General features: G+C 34.3%; 1 protein-coding gene across 1 annotated transcript in view; it reads left to right on the top strand.

Annotated features, from left to right (window-relative positions):
* The window catches only part of prkg1b (protein kinase cGMP-dependent 1b), a 152,834-nt gene that overhangs the window by 91,143 nt on the left and 39,835 nt on the right, over positions 1-21,856 (top strand). Inside the window, exons 4-5 of the mRNA XM_016240741.1 lie at positions 13,718-13,823; positions 15,357-15,420. Coding sequence (XP_016096227.1) covers positions 13,718-13,823; positions 15,357-15,420 — 170 coding nt within the window. The remainder of the gene's footprint in view (positions 1-13,717; positions 13,824-15,356; positions 15,421-21,856) is intronic.

The following is a 21,856-nucleotide window of genomic DNA, read 5'->3' as shown; positions in this document are numbered from 1 at the left end:
GCATTGTAGTCTACTCTACCAGGATCAGGAAACAGTCCTCCAGAAAATGCGCTGCACACATCTGAATATTTGGGTTGAACTGTTCTGGAACAGTGTTGTAAATACAACTTAACCACTGATTTCTAGTCGTGTCCTCTTTTGGAAGGCCAAAGAAAGTAGTTTCGCTTTCACAACACAGCATCTCCACGACATGGCGGCGGCAGCAACAATACTACAGCGAGAATAAAAGTTACGCCTTCTTTCTTTGCGTATACATGTGGGCGGTGTTATGCAAATCTTCCCACATAGTGAGGTAGATATGTGGGGGCGTGTTAGAACGAGTCGTTTTAGGAGGGTGTAGACGAGTCTTAACTTTTATAAAGAATATCTCTTTGGGTTTGAGACTTCAGTCTTTGCAACTTTAGGGATCTTATCTATTCACGAACAGCTTGTAACACTCCAAAGAGAAAGGAAAACTTGAAATTGCATCATGTGATCCCTTTAAATAATAATAGCATGCTTGTAATCTGCTGTGTATTTCCATACATGAGTTTATGTTAGGGAAAAGGGAGCGTTTACTGAAATAGTTTGGAGAGGCAAAAAGAGAGCAGAAATACAGGGAATACAGGAAAGAGATGATTTGAAAGACTGTTTAATATGCAAGACACGAGTGTCACTAAACCATATCAGATGTATTATTGGCTTTCTGTCTCTATATTGTAAAAGTCTTTTTCTCTTCTGAAATGGAACAGTATGCAAATGTGATTTCCTTTCATGGAGAAATTCATTGTTTTTTCAACATATCTATCATACAAAGGTTGTCCTGGCATGCTGGATAATTTAAGAGTTTGACCCAATGCAATTCATTAGATGCTACTGCCAAGTGATTTGTCTGGGCATGAACTCACAAAATTTATTTTCATGTTATATTTGTTTATTTAGAAAAATACAAGTTTTGTTTCGGAGTTGGTGAATTTGACTTTATTTTTAGCAATAAGAAGCATACACAAATATAAAACAAAAATAAACCAATTAATTGCGTTAAAAGTTGTCATTAAAATAGCAATTATTTCAATAATTTTAATGGTAGATATCACAGAATAAAAATGTAATTTTAAATCCACCCATAATCTTCCTCCCACGAAAGTGTTATTAAGTCTCAGACTTTTTGTTTCTCAAGTGGTTTGCTATAAGAAGCTAACCAGTATTGTGCTTCAGTCCCCATCATGTTCATGGCACATCAACCAGGAATTACCAAAGACAGTAAATAGGCTGTGGATTTCTTAGAGGTTTTTACAAAGCTGAATTTTCAGCATCATTACTCAAGTCTTCAGTTTCACATGCTCCTTCAGAAATCATTCTAATGTGCTGATTTGCTGATAAAAACATTCCTTATTATTATAAATGTAGAAAGCAGTTTTTACTGCTTAATGCTTTTTTTTGTGTGTGTGGAAACTTATAAACTACCATTCAAAGGTTTGGGGTAAGATTTAAAAAAAGAAGAAGAAGAAGAAGAAGAAAAAGGATGCATTAAATTTGTCAATTTTAAAATGTACATTTATAATGTTACAGAAATGTATTATTTTAAATAAATTTAGTTAATTTAACTTTATATTTTAAAAATTAATTAATAATAAGAACCATTATTAATAATTGAGCACCAATAATAACTGATAATATTTGAGCACCAAATCAGCGTATTACAATGATTTCTGAAGGATCATGTGACACTGAAGACTAGAGTATTGGCTGATGAAAATTCAGTTTTGCATCACAGGAATAAATTACATTTTAAAAATCTATTAAAACAGAATACATCTTATTTTTAAATTGTAATAATATTTTCATAATATTTCTGTATTAATGTGCGACTTCTGTATTACACAATGCATTAAGAGCCTGGAGGTTTTTGAATTTAAAGATAATGGTAAACTGAACTTATTTTGTCTTCTGGGAAACATGTCAGTATATTCTGTAGCCTCTGAAGGGCAGTACTAAATGAAAAAAAACATGATATTTAAGCAAAATAAGAAAAATGTACACATCATTTTGTTCAAAAGTTTACACCCCTGGCTCTCAATGCATTGTTTCCCTTCTGGATTATCAGTAACCATTTTAACTTTTGGAAATAGTTGCGTATGAGTCCCTCAATTGTCCTCAGTGTGAAAAGATGGATCTCAAAATCATACAGTCACTGCTGGAAAGCGCTCAAATATGCAAACGATGCTGGAAAACCAAATAATTTGTGGGACCTGAAGGATTTTTCTGCAGAACAGCAGGCAGAAGAATCAAATGTATGTAAACTTTTGAACGGGCTCATTTTTATAAATTCAACTTATTTTCTCATGTGGACCATATGTAAACGTCTTTTTTGTGAAATATCTTATTCAGGTCAGTACTAAATAAAAAGAAACACATTTTGCATGATCCCTCTTATTTTGGTAAAATAATTAACATTTTGCAGATATTGCAAAGTGTATGTAAAATTTTGACCACAACTATATATGCAGAGAAAATTACGCTAAATAGACAGATGTATTAATTATATACAGTAATTGGCTGGAAAGTCTGTAGGGCCCTTGCTTAGGGTAAGGACTGAATGTTTAAAGTGTTTTGAGCTACTATGTGGTCTAATCCTTTAAAAACACTCTGCTCATTCCTCTCAAAGACTTCAAATCACATCATTATCTAATACAAAAACATTTGACATGCAATTTGACAACCAACCGGCATGAAAGACGCCGGCTTTGTCTAGTCTAAAAGCAGAAGGTACTTAGGTCTCCAAATTGTCCCCGTTTAATTGATGCCTCGTTTAATCAGAGTGACAGAAAGGCAATCTCGCTGCTCAAGAGTGCTGCAATGATTTGTTGTACGTTATTATGAATAACATTAAGACAGCTAATCAATAAGAAGATTAGACTTGATTTAAGTTGACCGATCATCCTCTCTGCTGTGCTTGTTTTCTGTGTTTATTCTCCTCCCCAGTGTCTCCCAACCCACATTAAATGGGTTTGATTGACATGAGGTTGGCCGCTTCGCTCGTTGTACAATGTTGAAAGTTGGCTAACCGCTTGGTGACAGATTAAAGATTGCCTCTGCTTTTATGATATTGAATATTCGTCAGAATAACAGCAGATAACATCTGCTTGGCTCTGGCTCTGAGCCAGCTGTATTATTGTCTTACCAATCATGTTTATCATTCGGGAGTTTATCATTATGTTATTGGCAGGAGTGTTGCAATTACCTTTCGAATTGAACCTTTCCAAAGCAGGAGCAGGAAGACCGGAGCATTGTACATCTCGCATGTGTTATTGTAGCTGCTATCGTGACGTGTATTCAGGGCTTGTTGATTAGAGGTATGACCTGTTGGCATGATCCTAAAAGAACAGTTGGTTCGCACAATAATTCTAATTCTGTCAGTGAATGAGAGCTGCCAAGCTTTTAGAAAGGATGTAAAAGCACTATTAAAGTACATAAAAATGGTCAATTTTTAGATCTTCATACAATAGTTTTGTGCGAGAAATAGACTACATTTAAGTTGTCACTCTGTGGATCATTGGGTGAATTTGAGAGCAGAATCAGTCCAATTTATGGATGAATCATTCAGTTTTGTGAACTAGATCAGCTGATTCATTGAAAAGATCTGATTCAGAAGAATCATTTTCTCTTGAACCCTCAATATGCACTATGAACAGATGTTAAGATTTCCATTGTGTAATGGCTTACCCAGGCTCATGAGCCTCTACCTACATTTTTGCAAAACTCAAAAAATTTACCTAATCGGTGCAGTTTCCCGTTGAAATAGACACTAGAGGCAGTAAAACTCCCGACAACTTTTATTCGTTTTCACATGCACAAAGTATGATTTACAGGGCCAGAGTTGCGATTTAAGAAAGCCTAATTTTCGCACAATTCCTTGACAATATTAAGTTATGACTTCAAAACAATTTTGCTGCAAGATTTGAAAACTGATACTTTTGAATGTTAGCGTCACATGTACAGCTTCATATGCATGGGTTTTCTAATTCAGTAGGTTTGCTCAGTAGCTCACATGATACGGCATTGCACTTGTGAGGAGAAGCACTCCGGTACGAGTCCTGTGAAACTACAGTTCGACAGAACAGCTCAAACCCATGTATAAGGAAGTTAAAATAGCACGGTTACGAATGCGCTTTTATATTACTTTGACATTCGTTTACACTATTGGGTAGGTTAGGAGTTGGGTTTGGTGTAGGGAATATTTCCAACACAACAGAGCACTTTTTAGCGACACTCCCTGGACATTTCAATTCTGAACCGCTGCAAGCAACATAATTAAAAAACAACAATTCGTGCCTGTACCGAGGTAATAAAAACATGCTACGGTCAAGTATTGAATGAGCATTTTAGCACCGCTCACTGGCCATTTCACTTTGAAACTGTCGCGAAACGTGCAGTGAGGTACGTAATATCGGTTTTGCAGAAAAGGCGCCGCAAGCACGTATTTCGAATTGCCACAATTAGTGCCCCTTTTTTATTCAGTACTTTTTACCATGTCCATTTGCAAAGATAACAGCTCTTAGTCTCTCCTATAATGCCTGAGGAGTTTGGACAACACCTGACAAGAGATCAGAGACCATTCCATCATGCAGAATCACTCCAGACTAGGGCTAAATATTGCATGCGATTTATCGTGCAGCCCTACTCCAGACCCTTTAGATTCCCAGGTTCATGTTGGTTCTTCTCCTCTTCAGCTAACCATTCTCATTTTCTATAGGGTTCAGGTCAGGGGACTGGGATAGAATGAATGTAAAACATTAATTTTTTGCTCAGTGACCCATTTTTGTTTTGATTTTTGTTTTTGAGCATTCTCCTGATGGAAAAGATCCAGTAATGGCCCCATTATAAGATTTTTAGTAGAGCCAGTCAGGTTTTGATTTTTTATCTGTTGGTATTTGATAGAATCCATGATGCCATGTATCTGAACAAGATGGGCATGGGGTACTTTTTTGTCCCTGTATATCTCTTTAAACCCATATTGTGTGTGCCAAAAGGCATTTTTTAAATCCTGTTTCATCTGACCATAGAACCCAGTCCCATTTGAAGTACAAGTAGTGTCTGGCAACTGAATATGCTGGAGTTTGTTTGTGGATGAGATGAGAGCACCACAATTTGTGGTGATGTAGGTGCTGTTTGAAATGTATTTATTTATTATTTATTAGTCTTTTTGACCCAAGACTCAACTAATTTCTGTAATTTTCCAGCTGTGGCCCTTGAAGATCTTGGAGAGTCTTTGGCCACAACGTCTTAATAATTGCCTTTATGGTGGAATGGGAATTTTCAATAGTTCAGATTTTTTTTTAGTCTATTCTTTTTATTCGAGTCTTTCATTTATATTGAAAAGTCTAGCTATAGTCTTCAAAAATAATTTAAGTGCTTCAAGTATTTTGCTCAAGGGCACAACTGTGATTTAGGAACTCAACTCTTCTATACAGTATGTGAACTGCATGTCTGGTGTATTTTTGAATAACTTCAAAATTGTAAATTTAATAAAAGTAATTGAATTGAAAGAATCCAATCAAATCTTCCAATATTTTAAATAAGAACCGACATGAGCATTATGTCATTTGACCCAGCTCTATATGAAACAGTTCAGTCATTATCTCATTTGATTTTTCTCCTAAAAAATATTAGAAGAAGCATCAAAGACAAATTTGATACTAACAGGAAACTCCCCTTTGTTCTGAAAGAGAAATGTCTGAGCAATGGAGTTTTGCTTTGGGGTGAACCTAGAAACTTTCAGTTAACAGCCTAAGTATCTATCCACCGCATTACCATCTTCCCTGCAATTTTATTTTGGGTTCTTACATGATATTGTCTTGTGGCATTAACACATAAGACGCATTTATATGTTGCATATGCTGTTGATGGAAATGTTTACATCATCACGGCCAAAATGTTTATGACAATGAAGCATCTGCAAAACTCATTGTGATTGGTGCACACTGAAGGGAGCCAGGTGCTTTCATCTCTAATGTGATTTGCAAAATTAATCATTATTTCTTGGTCAGGCTCATTTTGGTCTGACATTACTGGGAACTGAAAATAGTCAAGGGAATATGTCTGCCGGCTTAGCCAAAAATGAGTCTGACGAGTTTAATTTGTCCTCTGATACCGAGGAGCCTGTCTCAAGCACTTATGCTTGTGAGGCAGAGGCTTCTGGGAGTTATTATAGTAGTAGTCTTGCATAACCTCAACACTTTAAATTGTACCCATGTTAAATCTGCACATGTATTTGAATGATGACTTCCATTTTAAAATTCATGCTGACAGTGATGAACAAATTGAATATAAGGAATATTTGCTGAGTCTATGTGACTGGGATGAAAGTTCTTATGCTTTACTCTCTGATCTGAAAGCATTGGCATTTCAGTGAAATTCTTTATATTTCAAATTTAATATGTTTCACTCTCAAATATTTGGTAAAAACAGACGTTTTAGTGGGAAATGAATTACAGCTAGTGTTGTTTATATGCACATGCTGTCTGTGTTGTTTCAGTGCCCAATTCACTAAAGGAATTATACAAATCAGGTAATGCCACAAACACACCTGCTGAACATAATTACACCGTTAAAGTAGACTAATCATGCCTGTCTATTCCATGATATAGTGCTATCCTTTGTAGAAATATTTCTCTAAACTAGGTTCAGTACTGTCAAAACAACACCGCCATCAAGACAGTTTTTCATGTCCACCACTTTGTTTTCACATAACTTTATAAAAATAAATATAATGTATACATATAATATCATATAAATAATAAAATGACATACAAGTTGGAATCTGTTGCTTGTGTAATACATTAGCAGTTTGGAATAATTAAATGTTTTATATTTTTGAAAGAAGTCTCTTACCTCCAGTAAGAACAATATTATTGTGAAAATTTTTGTGGTTTAAAAATATATATTTAATATATTTAAAAATGTAAATTAATTTCTGTGATGCAAAGCTGAATTTTCAGCATCATTACTCCAGTCTTCAGTGTCACACGATCCTTCAGAAATCATTCTAATATGCTGATTTACTGCTCAGGAAACATTTCTTATTATTATCAGTGTTACAAACAGTTGAGCTGCTTCATATTTTTGTGAAAACTGTGATACACTACCGTTCAAAAGTAAGTTTGGAGGAAGATAAATAAATAAATAAATACTTTTATTCAGCAGGAACACGTTACATTGATCGAAAGTGACACTAAAGACGTTTATAATGTTACAAAAGACTTACAGTATGAAACTAAAAGCTGTAGTAAGGGTTGCTGAAGATTCAGCTTGCATTTTAAAATGTATTACAATAGTAAACTAGTTAATTGTAATAGTCCATATTATGTACTGTTTTACTGAATTTTTAATTAAAAAGAAAAAAAACAACAACAGTAAAAACAATAATATTGTGAATAATAATATTATTATTATTATTACAAACTTTTGACTGGTAGTCAATACAGTATTGTGCTTTAATTGCACATACCATAACAATATTTTTTCAAATTTGTAGTCTTTCTACTTTGTTTCTTTGCAGCTTTGCAATTTCATGGTTAGTTCATTGTGCTACCTGCCACTTCCTTGTGATTCTTTGTGGTATTGATTAGCAATTTCTGAATGGAAATTTTTCACTTTTTTTCAGTGCAAGTGTGCTACCAATAAATGTGAATCAAGAAAAGTCATGCCTTCATGAAAATGAGCAGTCATTAATATATCAAATGAACAGCACATATGAAGACGTCATCTACTAATATTTTAATATTTTTTAATCCATAACTGTCAATATTGTGTAACGGCTTCTACAGATCAGTTGGTTTTGAATTAAGTCAGGGCGCACAGGTTTTTACCAGTTCTACAAGAGATTGCACTGTGGTCAGTCTCTTTGTATGCCAGTTAGTTGTTGTTCCTCCCTGTCCTCGTGTGCAGTTCATGGCCAGAAAAGCAACCTCAAGTCACAATCTGGCTACAAAATACTAACTATTCCCAGACACTAAAGAGCATTCAAACCCTCCATTCACTCTCATAATTTCTGCTCCTTTCCTCAATGTTGCCCATATCCTATAGAGAAAGAAGATTCAATTGGTTATCTTGTATCGCTGCTGCTGACATTAGTGACAGCGTGAGAGATAAAGAAGACCCACAACAGAATCAATACGTGCTGCTTGCGTGAAGGCGTTCCTGTCGATAATCTCTCTGGGCAGCCAGTGCTGTAATTGCTTGGCTCTTATTTGAGATGCTGATGGTCTACGGTAGTAATTGACCCCAAATGTGACCTGCATTTCATTATTAAAGAGACGGCTACTAACTCTTTGACATCAAGTGCTACACATTACACCATGTCTTTACTAGGTGCAACTGAAGGGAGTACCAGTGACTGGCTGTTCAAACTAAAATGCTGTGTGTCAAGACAAAATCAGAACTTTTTAATGTTTAAAAGAATAGTTGACCCCAAAATGAAAATTTGCTGAAAATACTCACCCTCAGCTCATTCAAGATGTACAGTTTGTTTCTTCGTCAGAACAGATTTGGAGAAATGTAGCATTACATCATTTGTTCACCAATGGATCCTCTGCAGTGAATGGGTGCCGTCAGAATCCAAACAGCTGATAAAAACATCATAATAATCCACAAGCAATCCATATAACCCCAGTTTTCCACAGGTAATCCACATGACCCCAAATAAAGTTGGAAAGTTTTTCCAAAATAAAGTTTATTTGCAGTGATGCCATAGAAGAACCATTCTGAGTTGCATTTCAGTAAATTAATGAATGAATGAATCAACAAATAAATATGTAGTTATATGTATGATATATTTCTACTTTATAAAAATATTTCAATTTTATCATATGAAATATTTCAATATGATAACTGGTAAAATGTTTTTGCTTATGTTCATTTAGTTATTAATTTAGTTGTGTATAAAATATACCTGGCATATATATATTTGTTTGTTTAATTAAATATTTCTTTATATTTAATTCTTTATTATATAATATAAAAAATTATAATTATTTATAATCTTTATTAAAAATACACCGTTTTAACTATATTAACACATTTTCATTTATATGCACAACATAACATTGTAATAAACAGATTATGTTAATTATTTAAAGCAGGTAAAATGTACAATTGAATCAGTGAGTCTGTATTTTGATTCATGGAGAGTTTGCTGAAACTGATTCATTGAAATTATTATCTTTTTTACTGCAACATACAAAATCATCTCAATATTCTTGACTTTTATATCACGAACAAAATCTCTATATCTAGTTTATCATGAATATTTGATCAATCACCCAGTCCTAATGGTTATTTAATATCTGTAAAGAATTATGTGCATTTTAACAATTTTTTTAATGTTTTACACTCTAAAAAAGGACTGGGTTGTATTTAACCCAGCATTTTTAGAGTGTAAGGTTGCTACAAAACCTAGACTTTTTCGGGCTTGCAGAACTACTGCCCTATATAATAAATCCATCATAATTGGTCAAGACTTAATGGGTTTAAACCCATTAAAACACAACAGTCATTAAGAAGCTACACTCTAAAAAATACTGGGTTAAATACCAAATATTCTGTTTATTCTGTATCAAAATGAGCCAGATGGGCCTGTCTACAATTGTTCGGTGATTTCACTGCCATTGTTGTTTTGTCTTAAAAGCCACATCTTAATTGGGACCACTTGTCTCAAGTGTGGTTGCCAATTATATTTGCTTGCACTGCTGTCAGTTCTATTTTATGATGTAGCAGCCTTAATTCATCTGGAGAACAGCATGTTCTCAAACTTTGTCATTTTCATGTCTCAAATGGTGGTAATAGTACTTTAGACTGCACAGTATTGCTAAAAAAATATCAATCTCAATGTTTTTTTTTTATAAGAGGAATTATAATCATAAAATAAAACAATTTTGCCAAGTAGCTTCAACATTAAAGCAAGGATACATTTCAGTAAATTAATGAATGAATGAATCAACAAATAAATATGTAGTTATATGTATGATATATTTCTACTTTATAAAAATATTTCAATTTTATCATATGAAATATTTCAATATGATAACTGGTAAAATGTTTTTGCTTATGTTCATTTAGTTATTAATTTAGTTGTGTATAAAATATACCTGGCATATATATATTTGTTTGTTTAATTAAATATTTCTTTATATTTAATTCTTTATTATATAATATAAAAAATTATAATTATTTATAATCTTTATTAAAAATACACCGTTTTAACTATATTAACACATTTTCATTTATATGCACAACATAACATTGTAATAAACAGATTATGTTAATTATTTAAAGCAGGTAAAATGTACAATTGAATCAGTGAGTCTGTATTTTGATTCATGGAGAGTTTGCTGAAACTGATTCATTGAAATTATTATCTTTTTTACTGCAACATACAAAATCATCTCAATATTCTTGACTTTTATATCACGAACAAAATCTCTATATCTAGTTTATCATGAATATTTGATCAATCACCCAGTCCTAATGGTTATTTAATATCTGTAAAGAATTATGTGCATTTTAACAATTTTTTTAATGTTTTACACTCTAAAAAAGGACTGGGTTGTATTTAACCCAGCATTTTTTACAACCCAGTCTCATAAAAATACGTACCTCTGCGTACATTTCTGCAACACCGTTTTTACGTACCTTACTGCACATTTCGCCGCAGTTTCAAAGAGAAATGTCCACTGAATGGCTCTAAAACACGGGTTCAATACGTGAAGCCTGGCACGTTTTTATTACGTTGATATAGGTACGTATTGCTGTGTTTTTATTACATTGATATAGGTACGTATTGCTGTGTTTTTATTACGTTGCTTCAGGTACGTATTGCGGCGATTCAGAATTCAAATATCCGGGGACTGTCGCTAAAAGTTAATGCTGTGTCGTGTTGGAAATATTCCCTACACCAAACCCAACCCTAAACCTACCCAATAGTGTTAACAAATGCAAAGCTGATATAAAAACACATTTTTTGATGCAACCGTGCCATTTTAACTTCATTATATGCAGATTTGCACTGTTTTGTCAAACCGTAGTTACACGGGATTATTACGTTGCTTCAGGTACGTATTGCGGCGATTCAGAATTCAAATATCCGGGGACTGTCGCTAAAAGTTAATGCTGTGTCGTGTTGGAAATATTCCCTACACCAAACCCAACCCTAAACCTACCCAATAGTGTTAACAAATGCAAAGCTGATATAAAAACACATTTTTTGATGCAACCGTGCCATTTTAACTTCATTATATGCAGATTTGCACTGTTTTGTCAAACCGTAGTTACACGGGATTTGAACCAGAGCTCCTCACCTCTTAAGTACGTCTCCGTACTCCGTGAGCTACCAAACAAACCTATCGTCTATGAAAACCCATTGATATGAAGCTGGATATGTGCGGTGCTAACAATCAAAGCATCAGTTTTCAAATCTCCCAGCATATTAAAAATGTTTGAAGTCACAACATAATACTCTTCAAGTAATTGTGTGAAAATTACGCTTTTTTTAACCAAAACTCTGTAAATCATACTCTGTGTGAAAATAATTTAAAAGGTGTCGGAGTTTTACTGCCTCTAGTGTTCTTTTTTTTTTGGAAACTGCAGTGATATGTACTTATTGGTACGTATTTGCCATGAGACCGGGTAGATTTTTTAGAGTGTAGATAACCATTTCTACATGAGATAAGGTGTATTAACTTGGACATAATGGTTGCTCTGTAAAATGACCAGAGAGTGTGAATTTTGTTTTGAAAATGGTCTTTGTGAAGTGTTTCTTGTCTAAGCATCATTTGCGCTCGCTGCTTTAACCAAAACTCTGTAAATCATACTCTGTGTGAAAATAATTTAAAAGGTGTCGGAGTTTTACTGCCTCTAGTGTTCTTTTTTTTTTGGAAACTGCAGTGATATGTACTTATTGGTACGTATTTCGCGTCTTGAAAAAATGTGCCCCCAGGTACGTATTTGCCATGAGACCGGGTAGATTTTTTTAGAGTGTAGATAACCATTTCTACATGAGATAAGGTGTATTAACTTGGACATAATGGTTGCTCTGTAAAATGACCAGAGAGTGTGAATTTTGTTTTGAAAATGGTCTTTGTGAAGTGTTTCTTGTCTAAGCATCATTTGCGCTCGCTGCATGAGGGTGTAAGTGATGTGTGCCCATAAACGCATTCCTGTTAAATGAGGGCTTATTGTGAGGGAAATACTTTTACTGCTATTTCATATGATTGCATGGGTTTGCATCCGTAGATGTGCCATCATTTCGGTCCTTCAAGCAATAAAGCGATTTTAGTATATTGTTCTTCAGATGCTTTACAGTGATAGGGTAAGAATATCGTTTTTGGCTGTGATTGGAATAGCATAACAATATGCCATCTTAATATTTTCTAATCCTCACTTGCATATTTATAATTTAATGTGAACACTGGAGTCTGTAGAGGAAAGTCTGGCATATAAGGCTTATAATGTGGTCCCATGAGTGAGCTGTAAAAAATATATCTATTTTGAAGAAAGTTTATGCTAATATGTTACATAGACCTGTCAGATTTTGAGACCCTAAATTGGCCTTTTCATTAAAAAAAAAAGGGCAATTGCCCTCTTCTCAAGGAACGTCTTAGAGGGCAAGTAATATATTGGTAATGTCGTGGAGTGACAACCGTTTTATGCCTCTGTCACCACAGACAAACGCGCCTTTTCTCTCCAGCTCTGACAGCATTCCCAGACTGCAAAATCAAGTAGGTTGAAACTAAGTGAGTGACAATGACTCTAAAAGATGCTAGAGGGTTTGGGTTTTGTTGAGGTAGACATCATGGGGAATGTGAGGTTCTGCGAATGGACTGAGATTTCTTATGTATTCAGACTGAAGTGAATTACTTTCTATTTATGCACAGGATCTCAATTGTTTTATTCACCCAACTTTTTTTAAATTATTAGGACAATTTAAGAATAAGGTTAATCTAAATTAAAAACTATTGTAGTTTTTTATTAATATTTACATTCTCCGTTTTCATTTTAATTGTAGTTAATTGTTTTAGAAATGTTGTTGTTTTTTGGTATTTATTTTTAAAATATATATCTTATATATATCTCATTTTATTACAGTTTGAGTTATTTCATTACATCAAGTTAAACTAAATTAAAATGAGAAATGTTGATTTGTTGTTCAGTTTTGCTATTAATTAACTATAATAGCCCTATATAGTATATTATGTGTATTAAGAGTTTTTTTTAATTAAATTAAATTGATTAACTTTTGGTTACTTTTAATTGTGGAATAAGTGGAGCTGCCAAAGTTAGCATGTTAACGTAAGATTGGTTAAACATACATTTGTATTTGAATGCTTTTACTTTGGCATCAAAATAAATTCAGTTGATTAATTTAACATTTAATTTATAATGAATTTAATTCAGATTGGACATTTAAGAAAAGTAAAGTGATTAGCAATGTTAGTATTGAGAAATTAATTGTCAGTGAAGTTAAACAGTACACTCTAAAAAATGCTGGGTTAAATATAACACAATGCTGGGTTAAAAGGGGACAAACCCAACTGCTGGGTCAAAACAGCCTAAATTTAATACATAATATATTATGTTATTGTAGATACGCTGACAAAGATAAAAAGATCATTTTGGCTAGATAAATGTGTGTGTGGGTTATTCACTTATTTATTTTCATATTTTGTCATATTTTCCCTAGCCCTCACAAATGTAAAGTTATGGGCCATCGACCGCCAGTGTTTCCAGACCATCATGATGAGGACCGGACTCATCAAGCATGCAGAGTACATGGACTTTCTCAAGAGGTGGGCTGCTTCTCCTTTCCTTTCTGTTTATTCTTCCTAACCCCTGATGGAAGAGGTCTGTCCCTCACCAGTATATAATAAAAGAAATGGATTTTCTTCATGAATGAATAACACAGAAGTGAATGGTTACACAATCCCAGATAACTCAGGCTTTACACTCGCTGTCCTTTGCTGTGTATCGTTAATCTCCCGGGTGAGGAGTTTTGATTGTAACATTTTGGAAGATGAAATGGCATATTACTCTCAATATGTCCTAATTTGTAAAAACGTGCACACACACAAAGAAAAACAAGTAGATAGAATTAAAAAAAATAGAAAGCTAGTGATTTTGTTTTTTTTTGTTTTTTTAGTACAAATGGTGAAGGATGAGTGGTTAGAAATCTCTAACCTGAAGTATGAGCAATAGTAATAGCATTGGCAAACACCTAATACAGTAAACTGTGGTCTAAGAAATGGAAAGAAAACAACGTTATGGTTTCATGCGTAATGAATTATTGAATCCTTGAACGAAGAGGTCAGGGTTTGTTTGTTTTTTTTAAAACAATCATTCAATCATGGACTCCAAAGCGTCTGGTGACACAAAACAGTGGCATTTTGCAATAAGATTCTCAAAGAAAATGACATTTCCCCAGAGGCCCCAAACCAGCTTTACTGGAAACCGTAGGCTGATGATGTCAAGGGATGCAAAGAACTTGGCTTTTGAAGGAAACGTAAGATGCCTATGAGCTGCATGGAGCAGTGAGAGAAGAAGTGTTGCATTCAGAATCAATATGCTGATGCCCCTCATGGACAATGTGACTGCAGAAATAGATGTATCCTTTGAGGAGTTGAAGATATTCAGAAGTCCATACTCACTCATGAATATGAACTATAGAAGTGTATTTTGTTTGCTCCAACTACTGTAAGAGCTATATTTATGGCACATTAAAATGCAAATTAATTTTTTACACATATTTACCCTTTATTATGTTCTAACAGAGGCAGAGCAAGTTAGTTAAAAATTAGCCTAGATAGACAAAAATGTTGTGTGCTAAAAGTAAATAGAATCAGTTTTGATTTGATGTTGACTTTAATGTCCCCTAGCTAATTTAAATCTGGAAAACCATATATGTTTAATTTGGAGATTTTTTGATTCTACTGAGAGTCAACTGAGAGATTTTCCAGTAAAGTTCTTTCTGGTTGACTAGTTTTCTTAGCTATTTAAAATGATTGGCAGCCCCTTTTTTATGAAAACCCATGAGAAGTCCACCCACACCTCAACCTGAGACATTATTTCTAAAACTGCAAATGTGTGCTTGTCAGTTTCTTGCATTTACACTGTTCATTCACCAGCATTTGTAGATTTCCGTTAATTTCTGATATTACTAAATTAATTTCATAAGACTCACAGACTTTTCCTTTGCAGCCCATTCTTTTGAAACTAACACTCGGATTGTTTCTCTGCTGGTCAGATATGATACTTTGTGACCTGATGGAAACGGCTTGATTTGTTGGCTCACAAAACCTCAAGCTTTCTTTTCATCTTTTTCACAGCGTTCCGACATTCCAAGGCCTTCCAGAAGAAATACTTAGCAAGCTAGCTGATGTGCTGGAGGAGGTAAGTCACTGAACTGTGTTGGATAAATCATTGTGTATTTTCTCAGAAGAGCCTGTTAACTCATAGTTCTTTACAACAACAAATGTAGACTCCATATTCTATTAAACATTGACTGGGCTGTCATTCATTAAATATCACTAGACAAAGGATTTGATAAAAAAATTTTTATTTATTTAAAAGGTCTTATTTTGTAAAAGGTCTTAATAAAGTATTTGATATATATATATATATATATATATATATATATATAATCGGACTTGTTATTAAATCTTGTTATTTCCATGAAAATCGTATTGTGCTACATCAGTGTGGATGGTCACTGGTGTACTGTTTCTAATGGTTTCATTGCAATGGGAACAGCAACTTTGGTGAAACTCTCTTGAGTATTATGGGATATTTTGCAATTAGATGTGAAAAAAAGGAAGTTGAAATCACATTAACATAGGATTTTTACAGAAGCGCATATTATTAGCAAAGATCCTTGGAGCTCATGGTTGGTCTGTATCGAACATTTTATATATGATCTCTATGGAGATATTGAATGGCATTTTAATTTCCAGAAACTGGTATTGGAAACCAGTGTTATTTTAATATCATTAATATACTATTATAGTTTGTATTAATATTTTGAATTATTTATTTTATATGATCTGCTTTCATTTTCATTTTCATTTTAGTTTATATTTATTTTTTAGTGTTTTTTTATGTCTATATAATCTTTAGGCCTAGATGTTGCTTTTAGGGTCCTGTACATGCGGTTCATATTCATTTCAAATAGGCCATGAACAATTATGTCCATTGCCCTAAGCAATAAACAACAACATAAGATATGTTGTCATGACAGTTTGCCTTATGAAATATAAGATCCTAACTGCCTATTCACCTTTAAGGCTTTTGTTCTGCAATAATTTTAAAACCTAGATGAGCTTAATTTGTCATGTTGACAAATCACACATTGGGCTTATTGAGTCAGAGAGAGTTTGGAGACATTTACTCAAAGGATATTCCCACACAGAATGATATTTATTTTTTGTTAAGGAAACAAAGAACACCAAATTGTTGTTGGCAGGCTGTTCTCAAGTGTAGACGATATAAGTGCCCTGAAGTGTTAAGTAAAGGACAGCTTTGACTTTTTGGTCCTCTCTTCAGAAACATTGCTTATGAACTAAATCTCTCACTTGCATGTGGATCTGCCCCCAAAAGATAAGTAAAGATGCAGAACTAGAATGCTAGAGACCAAATGGAGAAAATTATCTCTTTTATTTTATTGTTCTTTTTCATAATGTTGGGAAAGTAATGCAATTAACAGAGTAGCATTTGGACATCCTTGTTAATTAAGATTACATCAATGAATTAAAATGGCTTTGTTTTTTGAATGTTATTTGCCTGAAGGCCATTCATAACTTCATAGGCTTGTGTTTACAATGCAGCTGTTGGCGCCCTAATATAATACACATCACCACAACCATTTTCGCAGTGTTTCCCAGTGCATTACAATAAGTAATTAGTGCTTGCAAGGAAATCCCTCTTTTTTATTTTTGTTTTTTGTTCATTTTGGTTCTAATCTTTTTAAACTGTGCATATACAGTACTGTATATATCACCGGTCATTTTATTAGGAACATCTCTTCAACTCATTGTTAATGCAAATATCTAATCAGCCAATCGCATGGCAACAACCCAATGCATTTAGGCATGTAGATATGGTCAATCTGCTGAAGTTTAAATCGAGCATCAGAATGGGGAAGAAATATGATTTAAGTGACTTTGAATGTGGCATGGTTGTTGGTGCCAGACGTTCCAGTTTGAGTATTTCAGAAGCTGCTGATCTACTGGGATTTTAACGCACAACCATCCCTAGGATTTTCAGAGAATGGTCAGAAAAATAGAAAATATCCAGTGAGTGGCAAATCTGTGGGTGAAAATGCCTTGTTGATGCTGGAGGTCAGAGGAGAATGGCCAGACTGGTTCGAGCTGATAGAAAGGCAACCACAACTCAAATAAGCACTTGTTACAACCAAGGTATGCAGCAGAGCATCTCTGAATGTACAACACATCAAACCGTGAAGCAGATGGACTGCAGCAGCAGAAGACACACACCTGGTGCCGCTCCTGTCAGCTAAGAACAGGAAACTGAGGCTACAATTAGCACTGGCTCACCAAAGTTGGATAGTCGGGTTAGAAATTGGCATGAACCGTATTAAAACATGCATCCATCCTGCCTTGTATCAGTGGTTCAGGCTGCTGGTGGTGTAATGGTGTGGAGGATATTTTCTTGGCACACTTTTGGTACCAGTTGAGCATTGTTTAAATGCCAAAGCTTACCTGAGTATTGTTGCTGACTGTTTCCATCCTTTTATGACCACAGTGTACACATCTTGTGATGGCAACTTCCAGCAGGATAACGCGCCATGTCACAAAGCACAAAGAATGGACAAAGAAGGATTAGATCAATTCCTTTTTGAAACTCACTATCATGTTTTAATGGCAGAGCTGATGGACATGAAAACAGTTTCTAGAGTGACTAATGAGCTGCCTTCATACTGGGTCCCTACTGCTGCTTTTACTGCCCTGACTAAACATGATGAAAACAGCTCTGTGTTTTCTGCTTTGATCTCTCGCTCTGTTCTCTCTACATTCTCTTAGTCCAGGGGTCTTCAACTAAAATTGCTTGAGGTCCAGTAATGAACCCTCCTCGCCAGCCGAGGTCTGGGCAATTATATACCTAAAAACATGAATTGATGGTTTTTGCCAGACCAGGGTTTCTGTAGAATATTTAAGCTCAAATCAAAGACTTTAGGACATTTTTAAGACTTGCACAAATAAAAATAAAATGACTGTAAAAAGCATGATTTACGGTTCAGACACAGGTTTTCACAAAAACAAAAAGTTTTATAACTTGATAAACTTCACATTTAAGCATTTAAACCAAGAAAATGGAGTTATAAGTATCAATTATTAAACAATTATTATCAATCAATTATATTAATTAAATAACATATAAATATATATTACTGTCTCCTTAATTGTTTAGATTTTTATAATGCATTATCTTCTTGCCGATCCACCAGTTCACATTTACAACTCTGCGTGTTTGTAGTGTAAAAACATGGATTGATTTTCGCATTGGTCTGAACAAAAACAGCGGACCGGCTGATTGAAAATGCACATTCATTCTCTGCCAGCAGGAGGTGCTTTCGGAACGGCAGAAATAATGCGGTTTCCCTGGTAACGGCAGTACACAAACCAGCACCTGACTATGAAACATGCAGCACACATATTTATTCAATGAAATCAAAGCCTTTTGAAGTTTAATCGTCACATTAAGCCGTATCGCAATTCTTGTCTTTCCGTCCCCAAATTTAAGACCTCCTGAAATCATAAGACTTTCTTGTACCATTTAAGCACCGTAGGACCCAAACAGCTCTACTGAGCTGACCTTGATGTGCCTAATATAAATTAGATTATATTAGAAAATAGCGTTTGGCATTTATTTATTTCATTATGTCAAAATTCTTTGTGGTCCGGATGGACGCATCTCGCGGTCCGGATTTGGGAAGGAGTCTGCCAGTTGGCACCCCTCTTAGTCACTCATCCCTCTCTCTCTCTCTCTTTCTCTTTCTGTTTATGCTCTGTCTCAGCGGGTTCTCTGCTCTCTTTACTAGTTGCTGTAGGCTCAGGATAGTAAGTATCTCTGACCAAGTGTATGAATCTGCCTAACAAAACAGCTGCTTAAGTTCCTCAGGCATGTTTCATGATGTAACATTGGGTATGATACTAGCATTCTATGCTAGTTTTAGAAGTCTTTCCATTGATATCATTAGTAACATGAATTATTACAAAAATAATGCAATAAAAATTTAGCGTTTAATTGTGCCCTGACCCATGTGTAACTTCTGTGTTAAGCAATTTTCCTGCCACTGGAGCATTTCAAAATTTTTATATTTTTTATTCATTTTGCATTCAGTACAGGCCAGCTGCTACGACAGTCATCGTGCCTCACCAGACCACTCTTATCAAGAGCTGACAGCGCAGAATGAGTAAGGATTTGTTCGCAAAGGATGCATTGTTGTGTTCCAAAAAAGCCGGACGTTTTTGTGCCAAAAACATTACAATTTTCCAACTTCTCCCTGGCAGTTGGATTTAAATGGGTGCTTTTTTTTGCTGCTGACCCTCACAAAGCCATGGCAGTTCAGAATGAGTCATTTTTGCAGCTCAGTTTCAATAAATGCATTCTGTTTATACTGGAAAGGAAGATACAGTAGTATTCAGTTTAGAGCATATGACTCAACATAAGACATTAGTACATTCGACTATAATAGTAGAGCCAATGTATCACTGCAGGACAGAGGTTTTCAAACTTTTTGATGCTATGCACATAGTGTTAACGAAAACTATTACAAAAATATTTATTGACAACCTTTTTTCATGACTAAGTAAATGTGCCATCAAACCTTCTCCATTATGAACTATAATAAATCCAAACACTTACAAGACCTCTGTGCCACAATACAAAGTCTTTTTGTTGTCATTTTAATATAAAAACATAAATATAATTTGGAATTAATATTAGGAATTTCTCTGTTTTAGCTTCTGAGAGAAGCTTTTGAGTTTGACCAGTTTTCACAATTTAGGCCATCAAACCTTCTCCATTATGAACTATAATAAATCCAAACACTTACAAGACCTCTGTGCCACAATACAAAGTCTTTTTTTGTCATTTTAATATAAAAACATAAATATAATTTGGAATTAATATTAGGAATTTCTCTGTTTTAGCTTCTGAGAGAAGCTTTTGAGTTTGACCAGTTTTCACAATTTAGAGTGCGTTAATTTTTATTATAATTGAATAAATCAGGAAACTATAAGATCAAATAAACCATATGTATGAGTTGGCAGTGTCCTTACTTGAGCTTATAGGTGAAAGTGCAATAATTCTGATGAAAATTCTCAAGTGATAGCAATCGTGATCAATAATTGCATTTATAATGTTGAGCAAAATAATTGTCATTATCAGTTTAACCATTATGAAGCATGACTAAGTGTTCCTAGACTTTTAGACAATTAAAACAAAAACAGGATAGGAATGCCTAAATATGTATGATAAAAACAAACAAAAAAAAGGACATTTGACACAGGACCTGAAACTAAATTTAAAAAACGTCTGACAAAATGAACACTACGTGGACCCCCAGATATGATAAATAAGACCCATTTATACCATAGCTATTAAAAATATTTGTATATCTCATCTGAAAATATTTACTTTATATTAATCTGACAAATGTAAATACATTAATTTAATAAATTGTAATATTACTATTATTATACTTTTTTTCTCTGAACTTTTATTCTGACTCCCTTACAGTCCAGAACCGCTGACCCAGTGTACATAGACCTAGCAAATAAACTTTATAATATAGCAGCTAAGATGTGTGCAAATAAGTGTGTAGCTAATACAGTAATACAACCACAGTATTAGTTATGATCTCCATGTCAAGACCTGATCCAAGTGGATGTGTGGGATGCGCTGTACTGACAGATTTCTTGGCACACTGAATATCTTTTTATATACTGCAAGCCTGATGGTGAAGCAAACTTATGGTATCATATATTTTGCAGTTCAGTGTGGAGCGGGTCATCGCAGAGAACCGTTTAGCGTCATGTTCCAGTTTGAAGATCTATGGCTTTTTAATTGATGACTCCTGAAACCCATTTGAAGTAGGAAATTACAACAAATAGATTTTCATTTTTAAAATTGAAACCAAATGGATGCTTGATGATAATGTCCTCCTGGGGAACACAAGGGTGAAAACACGAGGCGAAATGAAAATAAGAGTTCCACTTTCAAGTGCCTTTTTTTCAAGATGGGAATTGACTTTTCATTGAAAAGTTTTCTCTTTCCACAGCATAATGAGCAAGGCTCTAAAACACTGAAATATTGTTTAGAAAATATATCTTCGTTTTCTGATGACATTCAAAATTAGTTATTTTTTCAAAGACATTCGAATAGTACTCATGATATCTGTCTCACCTTGAACACAACAAGAGAGGCTCAACTCAGGAAAGATTTTAAAAACTTTAATGTGGACTTTAGTAAAATGCTTTGTACAATTAAACATTGATTTTTCGTGCAGTATCTATTAGTTTTTGACCAAACCACCTTGTCTTTATCTAGTGGCTCATAAATACCTCCACAGACCTGAAAGTGCTAGAAAAGGGTATTTAGAGACCTAATTATTGACTTTTTCAACAGATAAACAGAGATAATTGACAGCGTTGTGGGAAAGTTGAAAAGCTAGACACAAAACATTCATAGTGAAGTTCCCAATGTAAAAAATGTTAAAGGGGTCATGATCTTTTTTTTTATATTTTTGTTGTCTGATGTCCATTTATGATGTTTGCATGGTTTTTACATTCAAAAACATCAAAATCAA

This window comes from Sinocyclocheilus grahami, unplaced genomic scaffold (assembly GCF_001515645.1).
Source record: "Sinocyclocheilus grahami isolate Dianchi unplaced genomic scaffold, SAMN03320097.WGS_v1.1 scaffold599.1, whole genome shotgun sequence".
NCBI lineage: Eukaryota > Metazoa > Chordata > Actinopteri > Cypriniformes > Cyprinidae > Sinocyclocheilus > Sinocyclocheilus grahami.
Note: the sequence above shows the minus strand (reverse complement) of the source record. Positions and strands in the feature narration are given on the sequence as shown.